Source organism: Hyperolius riggenbachi, chromosome 5 (genome assembly GCF_040937935.1).
Source record: "Hyperolius riggenbachi isolate aHypRig1 chromosome 5, aHypRig1.pri, whole genome shotgun sequence".
Classification (NCBI taxonomy): Eukaryota; Metazoa; Chordata; class Amphibia; order Anura; family Hyperoliidae; genus Hyperolius; species Hyperolius riggenbachi.
In genome coordinates, this window is record NC_090650.1 from 110,203,282 (window position 1) to 110,217,679 (window position 14,398).

The following is a 14,398-nucleotide window of genomic DNA, read 5'->3' on the forward strand; positions in this document are numbered from 1 at the left end:
AGGAATTACTGTATATACTCACATATAAGCCTAATTTTTCAGCACAAAACATGAGATGAAAAGTTACCCCCTCGGCATATATGCGAGTCAGTGGAGCAGAACGGATAATGAAGCAGGTTTTGTTACTGGCAGAAGAGCGTAAGGATCGTGCACTAGTGATCCTGCTCTTGCCAGCTGGATTCTTGCCGTGTCTGTGCACCCATCCCCTGCAACATGGTGTGCAGAGTGCGCTGCTCAAGACTTCTTGTGGAGCGGAGCGTGTAAGCAATGTGTCAGAGGTGCAATGATTGGGGATTCTTCCTGTGTGGCAGTCTCATATCTATGACCCCATCTAGTGGCGTCTTGAGACACAGCTGTATCATCCTTGGGGCACATCTGGCAATGGGGAGGGGGCTGTCTTGTACTGGGGGCACATCTGGCTACTGTGGAGTGGGCTATACTGGGAAGGGGGCTTATATGCGAGTCAATCACTTTTTCCTGGTTTCTGAGGGTAAAGTGGGTACCTCGGCAGCTTCTACGCGGGTCGGCTTATATGCGAGTATATAATCCGTAATTGTGGTTGAGCTCAGGTCATATCTGCTCTCTAGGCACTAGATTGTCCCCGACTTACGAACGCCTGACTTACGAACAACCCGCTGATATGAACGGCATGGATTCTGTGCTTCCATGGGAACAAGTCAAATTTTTTTTTTCCAAATTGGACTTTTTTTTTCAAATTGATATAAAAAACAAATCAAACAAAAAATGGCTTTTAAACTTGTATAAACAGGTACAAATGGCAGAGGTGACACAGAGGGGGACACTGGAGACACAAGGGGGCATAGAGGAGGTACAGGGGACAGAGATGGCACAATGTTCCGACTTAAGAACAGATTCAGATTAAGAACAAACCTACAGTCCCTATCTCGTTCGTTAACCGGGGACTATCTGTACTCTGTAAAAAGTGCTGTGGAAGAAGTCACTGCTATAAAAATACTAAATAATAATCTTTTAAATGATTTTTCCTTGGTTTATAAAATGAAAGGCTGTTAGGCATTTGGTAAAACTGGGTGAGCAAGGGTAGGAGTGGCAGGGATTGATAGTAGCATAGGGTTTGACTTCATGTAGCAATACAATGCCAGCAGTTCACTCAATTCAAAATGCTGAAATCTGACTGGACAAGGTGGTAGAATGGATCACTAACTGAATGTTTGTTTTGTTTTATTGCTAGATCAGGTCCATATGTAGCTAACATAATGTGATCTATGGTGGTGATGGTTGAATTGTGCTTTATCCATCCATAAACATTCTAATGTGTGTGCACAACTAAAGTATTGTTTCTACCACCACTTTTAGGATATTGAAAATGTGGCAACTTTATTTTCCAGCTGTTTATGACTATAAAAGAGTAGCTAGTGAAAGAGCTGAAGATCAAATGAATGAAAAGCTGAGATGTTTAAAAGCTGTTAGAGAGCTTTAACAAAGCACTTTTCACACAAAGCAGGGCTAGGCAAACCTACTGCGATCGGCTTCTAAAATTGAGAATATCAAGCTGACCTTGTTTTTATTAGAAACCGCATTGCCTTAGAAACTAAAAAGTCAGATAAAACAAAGGGAAACTGAATAAAACTTTTTTTTTTTAAACGGTCACCGCTAGCATGAGCTGCTGCCTTGACTGAGTGGGAACATGCTGGAGATGCCTATAGAGCTAGCGGGATCCTATGTCGAACCGGTTTTCCAGTTCTGTTACTGCTCCTTAGTTGGCCATGATCATAGTCTGGCGCTCAAAAGTCTTTGATTACTTTAATTTTATTTGAAAAAATTACCATTTTAGTTTTGCAGCCAACCAAGACTGCAAAACTGACAGAAAACTCAAATTGCACTTTTTTTTTTTCAACCATGGTTGGAGTGCTATGTTTGGGGTATAGGCTGTCTATGTACTTGTAACTTGCTGCATAATTAATCAGCTGCAAGGTGCAGGAGCCTTAGTTAACAACTTTCAACACATTTACTATAGAACCCATTGATAGGCAGCAAACATTGACACTTCTGTGTGACAAATTGTGTTAAACTATGCAGTGGTTTAGTTTTATATGCACATAAAACAGGACTGGACAAATGTCAGTCAAGTAGCCAATTTTCTGTAACAGTGAAGCTGGTACCTAGTTAGTTTCTCTGATTGTCAGTATTCTCCCAAAGCCTTACTAGGCGAGCGCTTCGCCCAGCTAATTATGGTGAGCGCCCGGCTGTTATTTGCGCTCCTCCTCACTCTCCTCCTATTTGAACTAGCCGACAATGCTGCACACCTGAATCATGTCATTCAGGCAGCATTCTCTAAGGAGAGCAGCGCTGAAAAGTGGTACAGCCGACAATCTTTCTCACACTCTCTGCTGTGTGCGCTGTTACACCGGGATCCACCACCTCCGCTCCAAGTTGCGAGCGAGCAGGGGGGGTTGAAACTCCCCTTCAATCACTGATTCCTGTGTCGCGTCTCCATGGTTACAGGACGTCACATGAGGTGACTGTGTGACGTGCCAGCGTATTGCACGCTAGCTGGCACGTCCTGACGTCACACCATGTGACGTCCTGTTGCCATGGCGACACGGGAAGTGGTGATTGAAGGTGGGTTTCAAATCCCCCCACTGCCCACTTGCAACTCTGCAAGGGGGGGGGGGGGGGTTGAAATGTAAAGAATGCAGCCCGGGCGGCGTAAAGATTGCCCAGCCCTGGTGTAGAGTGTGTTTAGTGTCCCCTGTCAGAGGACTTGGGGGCCCTTGACAATTGCTCAGGTTGCGCTTATGGAAGCGATGTGCCTGTATTTCCCTGTCCCGCTACACTTCACACACGCACCGCTCTGTCGTCCCTCCAATTTCGGTATGAAATTTATTAAAAATCCATTGAATCACAGTGTTGCGCTGTTTAATGCAGTGCAACGCTATGAGCCGTCAATCTGCCGCCACTCCCAGCCCGATGCCAAATGACTGATTCTATAGATTTTTAACGGAATTCAATCGAACAGGCCACCGGCGGTATCAACTCTAGCACATTCCCTCAGAGTGATCAAATCTACCGCATATAGACAGGAATAATTGCTAAGTGTTTGGCCACCTTTAATGTGCACCACCTGACCTTTTACCTGTGTTTCAGGGTGGAAGCTGAGAGAGGGAATTAGCATAATGCAGAAGTCTGGGAGTGGATCTTCAGTCCATCTCATGTGTCTCATAATGTGGAAAGCTGTCCACAAATCATGTGACCACTGTTTCAGGAATATAAAATATGCTTTCACCTCAGCTTCCACAAATATAAACCATTTATCTTGGATGTAAGGAGCAGAGCAGATGTGCATATAGTTTGGAAACTGCACATACTGGTTGAATAATGAATTCTGACAGCTCTCAGAGGTGAACTCAGGCTTTTGATTTGTGTGTTTATAAATATACATACTCACCTTATGCCTGTACATTTCCATTAACATACTATCTCTGTCTCCACAGTAACTGTAAAACTGTTCTGCATGACCGATTAATTACGTAGTATTTAAAAATCTGGGCTCAGAATCCTGTGGATAATATGTATCTGAGAGTAGTAATTGCCACTGTTGCCTTTGGTCTGCTCTATTGCAGCTGATACTTTAATGAAACCTAGTTCATGGGAATCTGTCATAGAAAATTGCCTGTTTTATATCTCTTGACATAAGCCTCGTACATCTCAGTGTTGTAGAAAGTGAAAGAGAATAAAATAAGAGAAACCCGCTGAAAGCCTTTGTCTAAAATGAAATGCATACTTTGGTTTTTTTTGTGCCACTTGTCCTCCCCACACCCATGTATACACGCACAGCAATACAATTAAAAACAGAACAGAATTGCTTTCACTGTACTTAGTGTAAAGGTGCCCGTATGCCGACCGTCCGATTTGATAATTATGATATAATCGGATAAAAATCTGTGCTGCCAAGTGCCTGCCCGATAGACTATGTGACCAATATCGAGCTGAGCATGTCCATTGGTCATCCTGCAAGATGTCTGGCTGTCGTGGTCGATTGGATGCATGGTGGTAAGGGCGAGCGATATCGGGACAAGCAATGAAACCCCCTAGGGTCCAATGTGATCCCACCCCAAACCTCTCCTGCCCCCCTTGCCCAGTGCAGTATACATTACCTGTCCTTGTCCACTGCTGGCTCCGGGCTCTGTCCTCCGTTCGTACATGCAACCCACGTGGTTGCCGACGTATACGTGATGTCACACACGCCCATGTTACTCCGGCAACCACGTGGGGAGCGTGTATGGATGGAGCCAGCAGCGGACACGGACAGGTAATGTATACTGCACTGGGCACCGAGGGGGGGGGGCACAATGGACATAAGTAGAGATGTAGGCGAACAGCTCGCGAGCTGCTCACCGCGAACAGCGGGCCCTGTACTACTTCCGGGTTGCAATGTCCCTGTGTAGTACATCTGCACGTGTCCTTTAGTACGCATGCCCTGGCCCGGCGGTGCACGTCGTTGCAACCAGGGACGCGCACCGCCGGGCCAGGGCATGCGTACTAAAGGACGTGCGCAGACACGGGCAAGCGTACTACTCCGGGACATTGTGACCCTGAAGTAGTACACGGCCAAAATACCCATAGAGATTCGCTGACGAGCTGTTTGCTAGCAACTCTACACATGGGGGGGGACAGCGGCGAGGCGGCGGATGCCGTGTCACAAGGCCGATTCCAGATAGATTTCAGCATGAAATTGATCGGGAATCTGCTTGTGGTGTATAAGCAGCCAACAGATCTCTCTCTGATTAGAGAGATTTGTCTCTTGATTAAATCTGCCTTTAATCTCTAGATGTGTGGCTACCTTAAAATCTGTTAATGTTCAATCTCTATCATTCATTATCATTTTTCAGCCTGTGGAAAATAACTGAGCACTATACTCCCTTTCCCTATAATGTATCCATTGAAGATACTATACAACATACAACACCTTTTCTGCCTTTGATGTACAGAGTCCATCATCCTTCCTGTGTACATGTATTTTTGGGTGGCACTCTGTAGGAGGAGCTAACATCAGAAAAGCCCCTGCTAAGGGCCTGATCTATGCACATAGTTGTGCCTACATTTGAAGCTTAGAGCGTGATGTATTAAAGCAGAATGGAACTTTTGCACAATGCACAATGAAAAGTCTTTATTCCACATATAGTCGCTGAAGAAAATCACAGCTCAGTGTTCTGTTTGTTTACCCATATCAAAGTGTCTAATTAGTTCTCATCAGCAACTGTGGATCGACTTTGGGAACACACTGTGACACTCCCCTCATAAAGTAAACACTATGGCTTATCCCTTTCAGTGCTCCCTGCAAAGTGAAACCAAGTTGTAAACTTTAGATCTTTTAGGTTTTCCATAAATTGTAATGAAGACTTTTTTTGGGGGGGGGGGAGCTAGGGTGTCTATAAAGGTTATCGTGCTGTGGCGAATCTATATTTTTGGAGCAGTGAGTTAATTCAGAGTTTAGTTTAACTTTAAGTCATGCCATACTTCCTGTATAGGCAGAGCAACTAGAAGAGACAGGTGCCTGGCCTCAGGGCACGCCTGCATAGCTGGAGGGGGCAGGTATTGTATACCGTATTTTATGGATACATTATAGGAGCGCTGGTACCCACCCAATTATATTAATTTTGAAGCTGCAATAAAACTTTAAAGAGGGCTAAGTGGGGAAGTTTTAAAGGATACCCAAGGTGACATGATGAGATAGACATGTGTATGTACAGTAATTATGACATAAGCGCACTACAACTTTAAAAGAAAGGCTTTGCACATCAATCACACAGTCCTCTGCTCTAACATCAACACCAGTGATGTAGGCACTAAAAGTCCTCGAGTGTCTTTAAGCTATAGATGTGGGCAACCTTAGCTGCGAAAGCTTTAGTGTGTACACCTCCACCAATACCCTTAAGGCTGGGCACTCACCCTTATCCTTAAATCCCTGCCAGATGGGTCTAATTGCGCTTGTGGGATACTCTCAGGTGATCCACAGCCTCTAACAATCCACGGCTTGCTATGTCTTGCAAAGTCTTCACAAAGCATACACCTCAGAATAAAAGCACAAGGCTCCCATAGTGTAAAACCATCAATGATTTAATAAAATATTAAAAATGCACACTTACATGTCCATAACTTTACATACAGGCACAGAGTTTTTTTAATGGGCTCTCCCCCATAAGGTGGCCACCAGGCTGGGCTAGTTGTCAACTTCAATGTCTCATACCGGCAGCGCCTCGGCGTCCGTCCACCTCGCTCACACACTTCCTCATTGGTAGGCCCGCCAAGGACTTTTAGTGCCTACATCGCTGGTGTTGATGTTAGAGCAGAGGACTGTGTGATTGATGTGCAAAGCCTTTCTTTTAAAGTTATAGCGTGCTTATGGCATAATTGTGGTATAGAATCTTTTGTCTATTATAAACGCGCACCACCTTGAGAAACTACCAGCACAGTGTATATTGGAAATGTGTATGTACAGTACCTAGCACAAGAGTAACTATGATGTGTTCCTTTTTTTTTTCTTACTCTGCCTGAAAGAGTTAAACATCAGGTATGTAATTGATAGTCAAAAAACTAAACCTTAATGTACATGCAAGCATATGCAACCCAGGTGGGCACAAGCACTGGTCAAAAAACCAACCAAGAAAAACACACTACCAGTATATGCTGTTCAACCCACCTGTTATTTATTATTGAAGTAAATTGTATTTATTTAAAAAAGGTTGCAATAACCTATTATTAGGCAATAAATGTTACACATATTTATATGCACATGGGTTATCCCTAAAGGGGCAAATGACCTACTATTGTCTCAGCTGTAAATATTCGTATACGTCCTGAGAAAGTCCCTGGGCGGGGCGAAACGTGTCGACGTAGCCCTGCGTCAAATGCTGTGGTGCGCTCCTGCCGCCCCCTCTGCCCTCCCGCCGGATCGTAGCACGGTGCCCTGTGCAATGGTGCACACTACAGCCATAGGATTGCCGTTGTGGTGAAAGCAAGGAGGCCCCGAGTCCTGTTCAAACAGTTGAGCACTCCCGCAGCAAGCGTAAACAAGAAGTCTGTGGTCAGTTGGGCCGTACGGCAGTCCATGATGGCGGCATCTGTCGGAACGACGGAGGAGATGCAGTGTTCTCTCCCAAAAAATTTTCCAGCCGGGTGGCATGAAAAAGTAGCCGGGTGGGGCGAGATGAGAGAATGCAGGGCCTGTGCTTCTGTGAGCAACTCTGCTTACAGCATAGGAGGAGGTGAGCCGATGACAGCCGGGTGGTCATCAAAACTAGCCGGGTGGAGCACCCAGCTAAAAGAGCCTGGGGAGAACACTGGAGATGGTAACTATGATAATGGGCAATAGTTTCTGCTTAAAATACAATTTACTTCAATAATAACACATGTAATTGACCGTTCCTGACTGAGTCAGAATACAGTGTGACCCTCGCTGATAAGAAATTCTAACTATAAAACACTTTCCTAGCAGAAAATGGCTTCTGAGAGAAGAGATAAAAAGGTTAATAGTTCATAACTTTTAGCTCTGGCATACTTCAGTGACTGTGTCATTGAGCAAAAACAATAAAACAGTAAAAGCTTAAAAAGTAGTTTTAAAAATAAAATAAGACTGTAATATCTTAAAAAGTCAATTTTAGGAGAAAGAAGATAGATGCAATTGTATCTATTTCATTAGTTTTATTTTCACCATGGGTGTCCGTTAAATTAAAATATGTTCTCCACCCTAAATACTGATGCAGTTTTACATACGAGTCTGATTTTTGATGCATTTAAAGGACTTACGAGGTAAAAAATGGAAATAAAGATCAATACCTGTGTGTATTGTTGTTCTATGGAGGACGCTATCTGCGCCCTCCCTTCCATTCTGCGCAGTTCCTGTAACTGTATTCAGACCCAAGTCGCATCCTGACCCCAAACCACGGGGTCATGCTGGCTTTCCCCGCATAAAATGGCTGCCAGGATTGCCGCGGCTGTGCAGTCCGCATAGACGTGAGTGCAGATGTGCAGCTTTAGTGCCTCCTCCAGCCGCGTACTCGCTCCCACGTCTGTGAGATGTCACACGGCTGGAGGAGGCACTAAAGCTGCACTTCTGCACTCGCGTCTATGCGGACTGCACAGCCGCGGCAATCCTGGCAGCCATCTTATGCGGAGAAAACTAGCACAACCCCTGGTTTGGGGTTGGGATGAGACCTGGGGCTGAATACAGTTACAGAAACTGCGTGGAAGGGAGGGCGCGAGTGGCGTCCTGCATAAAACAATACACACAGGTATTGATCTTAATTTCTGTTTTTCACCTCGAAAGTTCTTTAAAGTCCTGCAAGCTGCGTTTTTTTCTGTTTTTCTTTTTGTATTGTTAGCATCCAGTGAAAATCAGAATCGTATTGCAATTTGTAGTGTAAAAGAAGCCTGAATGCTAAGATCTCATCTTCTAGCCTTACAAGGTGGGCAAGAGCAGAAAGCGGCAGCACGTTGCCATAGAGACGCTAGCTGCTACTGGTTTTATCTGTGTGCATATGGGCAATCGTGGCATGATCAGGGCTCAGGTCGGGGTGCCATGGGGTATTTTTCCACATTTCCTACTCTAGAGATGGCTGTGCCAATATCGTCTTGAACAGTGAAAAAACTATTAAATTACTGACATTATTTTTAGAAACCTCTGCAGTGGCCAGATGGAGATTATTATTATTATTATTATTATTATTTATTGTATTTATAAAGCGCCAACATATTACGCAGCGCTGGACAATAAATATATACAATGATACAAGGATGACATACATAGGGTTATACACATAGAACAAAGTTATACATACAATTTGTACAAAATACATGATCATGCAATATGGGCTGGTTAGGTAGGCCCAGTAATACAAGTACAGGCTGTCATAGGACAGGAGCACATGATCCTGTAGATTACACTAGGGAGTGGAGGACCCTGCCAGAGGCTTACAATCTAAAGGGAGGGGTGGAAACACTAGGGGGGGCTGTTAAATATTCCTTAGAGAGTTACTGTGTGGTAGGAGGTGGGTAGGCCATCATAAAGAGGTGGGTACAAACTGCTTACATGGTTACTTTAATTTGTCATCTTACCTTCTGTCTTTACTGGATTCCTGTTTGCACAGCTTCTAAATGGATCACGGTAGAGCAGTGCACTGCTAGATTCACCTTTGATTGTTTTCTTTTGCTTTATCTGCTGTACCTATTATTAACATCTGAACATGTTTATGGTTCTGGTTGAATAATGTTTGTGTTTTGTATATATGTTTTTTTTTTATTTTGTACCTTTTACAATATAGGTTTGGTAATAGCAATAACCTCCTTTTTTTTTTTTTAATTTTTTAAAAAAATAATTTTATTTTGCTTTTTCTATTGGATAGCGGCATTTCTTACTCAGACCGTTTGCCTTGATGACACAACAGTAAAGTTTGAGATCTGGGACACAGCTGGTCAAGAACGGTATCACAGCCTAGCTCCAATGTACTACAGAGGTGCACAAGCTGCAATAGTTGTATATGACATCACAAATGAGGTACTTTTTATTCTTTTTTTTTTTTTTTTTTTTTTTTCTTCCTTCAAACTGTTTTTTGTTTGTAAATACCTGGCCCAAATGATTAGAGCTTTAGTACAACTTGCTTCTTAGCAGAAAGGAAGGATGAGCAAAACTGGCAAATTGTGCCGAGGTAGATAGTTGAGTAGGTTTCCTACTATGGTTATGTGCTTTATGGTGTTCAGCTGGTATTGGTGATTTGGTAGGAGCTAAATCTATGTTGATGTGGGTCATTGTCTATAGCAGTGAAATGTAGGGTGATCTGCCTGGGGACTGAAGGCCCTTTCCATGATTATGATGTGAGCATCTTCCAGGTTCGGCTGTATCTAAGCCAGAGTTAGTGAGAAAAATTAGCAATCTAGGCCAGTGGCTAGAGTTGGTGAAGTTTGGTTTAGGATGGGATTGATGGTGGGGACGTAGGTGATCTTCCAGTATTGGGTTATTAAGATCCAAGCAGCATTGACTATATGTTTAGTAAAGCTGCCCATACACTAGACTATTTTACCGGTTGATACACTGCAGATTCGATCAATGTGACTGAATCTGCTAGAAATTGCTAACGCAAATATTGCTCGATTGATATCGGTCTGAAATCGAATTTTGATTAATCGCGCATAGCAAATGGCGTTCGATTTGGCGCCGCAAATTGTTGGCAGTACTCACCTATCTTGGTGGCACTCATACTCCTGTGTCTGGTGGTTTACTTCATGTGGCGGGTCTCCTCCTCCCTTTGTTCTCTTCTCTTCCTGCTTCCCGGTCATGTGACACAAGCTTCAAACTCCAAATTTCTGGCAGCGTACATGCCGGACCTCTAGTGTTTGATCTTTAGCTTGTGTCACATGACCAGGAAGAGAAGAGGACACCCGGAGGAGGAAACCCGTGGCATAAAGTAAACCAGCGGACATGTGACAGGTGAGAGCTCTGTTTCTAGGGGGAGCACAGATGGTGGAGGCCTAGGCAACCAGGCAGGTGACGGATAACCAGATTTTTAATGGATTTCTTGCTGCAATCAATTGAAAATATGTGTACAGTATGCGGGCAACCAATGTTGTGGCCATTTATAGATGTATACCCACCTTGAGGGATTTCTTGTATTTTTTTCCAAGTCTTTTGGGAGTATTCTGAAATGGGTAATATGTTAGGTCTTTAGAGACTTCTATGATGCTGAATTGTGAGGTAAATTCCTTCACAGATGTTCAAAAGGCAATCTTGACTGGGCAACTTCTGAAAATGTGGAGGAAAGTGCCTTGTTCATTGCATTTCCGGTGTCTGAGATCAGAGACTGAGAACCTTTTATTGAGCTCTGGAGTATACAATAGCACTTGTAAAGTGCTTTTCTCCCATAGGACTCAAAGCGCATAGAATTGTCTCAGATCAATATATACGGTAGTTGCTGAGTAGACTGTGTTACAAAGGAAATAGTCAAATGTTTGTAAAAGTCAGACTAAACAGGTGGCTTTTCAGTTTAAGGGATTGAGATATTCTGGTTGGAATTGGCAAGGAGTTCAAAGTGTTCAAGGAGTTCAAAGGGCAGCCAGGGCCCAAATGGTGTTAATATTTGAATGTTAATAGGCCAATATTGAAAAATATTCATTCTGTGGATAGCCAGTAGAGTAAGCTAAGGATCAGTGTTAGGTGGTTGGCTTAAAAGCCTTGTGGTGGCATTCTGTACTATTTGCAGACTGTGCAGACTTTTATTTGAAACCACTGTTGTGAAAGGAATTTATAGCCCGACTCCTGAAGCCTAGAGGACTTAGAGCAGACATGGGCAGGGGCACATCTGGCTATTTAGACCAGGGAGGGGCTACCTATTACTGGATGCACTCCACCCATTTGCTTTTGGTCTGGCTCCTCTGTCAAATTCAAGAACCTCTTGTGACTCGTGGGTCAAAAAGTTTGCCCACCCTGGACATAGAGGCTGTATAACCCTGTTTACATTTTTTGCCGTTTGGTGTCCATGAAGAAATAACCCAAATCTGATTCCCAATCTGTGTGAATGGGGAGTAAAGTGTTGGGTTCCAAATTTTTTTTTTTTTAAAAGCAGGAGTTTTCTGGTTCCCTGTACAGTTACATCTGTGCCCATGCTTTGTCCTCTGAACACAGTTTTGTTAAGCTTTCTGCGGTCAAAAATACTCAAGTCCTGCACCTGACACGCATATGCAGCTAGTAACCATCACAAAGGTGTTATAGTAGGTGGCAGAGTCCTGCATTGAAGCACTAAGAGGACCCAGGTTTATATCTCAGCAAGGACACTACCTACAGGGAGTTTGTATAGCTTCCTCATGTTTGTATGAGTTTCCTTTGGACGCTGGGTTCACCCCCCATCCCTAAAATACTAAAAGGGAGCCTGAAGTTAGAGACATATGGAAGATGACCTATTTCCCTTTAAACAATGCACGTTTCCTGGCTGTCCTCCTAAACCTCTGTCTCTAATGCTGGGAATGCACGTTGTTTTTTGCGAAGAATTGTTCCGATAGATGCCTTCAATGATAAAATTCCGACATGTCCGATGTTCCGCTCTATTTCTCATAGAAGTGAATGTAAAAAAGATAGGAAAAACGAGTGAACGATAAGAGAATCTGGCAGAAAATCGAATGGCTAATAGACCGCAGAATTAAATGCAAAAAACGTAACGTGTATTCCCAGCATAATACTTTAAGCCACAGACCCTGCATAAGCAGGTTGTTCAGATCTTTCTGACAAAAATTTGACTGCATTAGCAGCATGATCTTTTCTAGTGTGTGATTAAAACACCACTAAGATCAGATCAGTAGGGTTGCCAGGCGACTGCTGCTGTTTAAAATGAAATGAATATGGTAGCCTCCAAATGTCTCTCACCTTGGGTTCCTTTTAAGTGGCTGCTACTAAAATTGTTTATAGTCTGTGGTAAAGATAATAGATTAGGACTGTGGTAGGGATTAGATTTTAGCTCTTTAGAGGGAAATTTGGTGACTGCTTTGCGCTCTATAAAGTGCTTTGAAAGATGTCCAAGGTTTTGTCATCATCAGGGAGATGAGCAACATTCTATCCCAGTGGTCAGATTTGTTTAAGCAGTGCAGCAGCCCAGTCAGCTATTGTTCACTAAGGGGTTGTAGAGCAGGTTGAGGGATGTCGCTTGTGTCTGACTCACATGTTCCCACATAGACGTAATTGTTAAATGCCACCTAATGACAGAGAACTTTCCATAAGCGTCATTGTCCTATAGCAGTATTAGTTTTACCTTGTTCCTGTTCATTGCCAATTTATACAAGCATTAGCCATGGCTGTGTACACAGCAGCTGTCAGTCACACTTGGCTTATTTTTTAGCTGATTTTCCAGAACAGTAATTTATTGCAGGTTTAGGGGAGTAAAAGCTCAACATTCTTTGCTTGGATATTGATACCGTCTTAAAGTACTCATGAAGTTAGAGGGATGTGGAGGCTGCCATAATTGCAGTGTTTTCAGAATATAAAACGCACGTATAACGGAATTTAAGTCTGGAGTGGACTAGAAGATGCACCTAGGTTTAGTGGACAAAAAAACGGGAAAAATATACTAAACCTGGTGCATCTATATTATTGTGTACCTCCTTTTGTACCCCTTTTATTTCATGTCTGCCTGTGTCCCTCCATGGGGACTGCCTGAGTCCCCCATTTTTTCCCCCATGTGTCCGCCTCTGTCCACATGACCCCGTTTTTGACCTTCATGTGTTTGCTTGTCCCCATGTGTCTGCCTGTCCCCGTGTCCCAATGTTTATCGCCCATTTGTCTGCCTACCCCGTGTCCCCATGTTTGTCCCCCATGTGTCTGCCTGTCCCTGTTTCCCCATGTTTGTCCCCATGTGTCTTCTTGTCCCCATGTTTGTCCCCCATTGTCTTCCTGTCCCCATGTTTGTCCCCCATATTGTCTTCCTGTCCCCATGTTTGTCCCCCATATTGTCTTCCTGTCACCATGTTTGTCCCCCATATTGTCTTCCTGTCCCCATGTTTGTCGCCCATGTGTCTGCCTGTCCCCATGTTTGTCACCCATGTGTCTGCCTGTCCCCATGTTTGTCGCCCATGTGTCTGCCTGTCCCCATGTTTGTCGCCCATGTGTCTGCCTGTCCCCATGTTTGTCGCCCATGTGTCTGCCTGTCCCCATGTTTGTCGCCCATGTGTCTGCCTGTCCCCATGTTTGTCGCCCATGTGTCTGCCTGTCCCCGTGTCCCTGTGTTTGTCCCCCATGTGTCTGCGTGTCCCCGTGTTTGTCCCCCATGTGTCTGCCTGTCCCCATGTTTGTCCCTCATGTGTCTGCCTGTCCCCATGTTTGTCCCTCATGTGTCTGCCTGTCCCCATGTGTCCGCCTGTCCCAGTATCCGTCGTTTGCCCACCTCTGTTTTTCATTCCTCCCTCCCGCAATTGAATTACAAGCAGCACATCCTTGGTGGCATTCAGCTGCATCTCCTGTTCTTCTCCTCCCCTAGTGCTGGTTGCATGTAATGACGATATAAGCACAAGCCAGCACTAGGGGTAGAGGGAGAAGGGGATGCAGCTGATCACCACAGGCTCCCTCTGATCAGGTGATCATATGCGCTTTGAGTCCTATGGGAGAAAAGCGCTTTACAAATGTTATTGTATATTGTATTGTATAGGTGAGAGACGTGCTGCTTGTAATTACATTGCAAGGGGGGAGCGGAGGCCCGGGCCTTTGTGGCCTTCACTGTAATCCAACCCTGACTAGCTGATCATTCAGTTAGAAGCTGAGTAAAGGGGCCCATACACTCAGCCGATTTTCTGGCCGACCGATCGATCGATTGATCGTTTGCAAATCGGTTGGCCAATCGACCGATCGATGGCCGATTTCGATCGATTTCGATGGATTTCCATC

At 44.2% G+C, this 14,398-nt stretch overlaps 1 protein-coding gene across 4 annotated transcripts in view; it reads left to right on the plus strand.

Moving 5' to 3' along the window:
• The window catches only part of RAB5A (RAB5A, member RAS oncogene family), a 62,694-nt gene that overhangs the window by 38,245 nt on the left and 10,051 nt on the right, over positions 1-14,398 (plus strand). For all 4 annotated transcript variants that reach the window (XM_068236118.1, XM_068236117.1, XM_068236120.1 and 1 more), the window contains one exon: positions 9,384-9,535. In XM_068236118.1, coding sequence (XP_068092219.1) covers positions 9,384-9,535 — 152 coding nt within the window. The remainder of the gene's footprint in view (positions 1-9,383; positions 9,536-14,398) is intronic.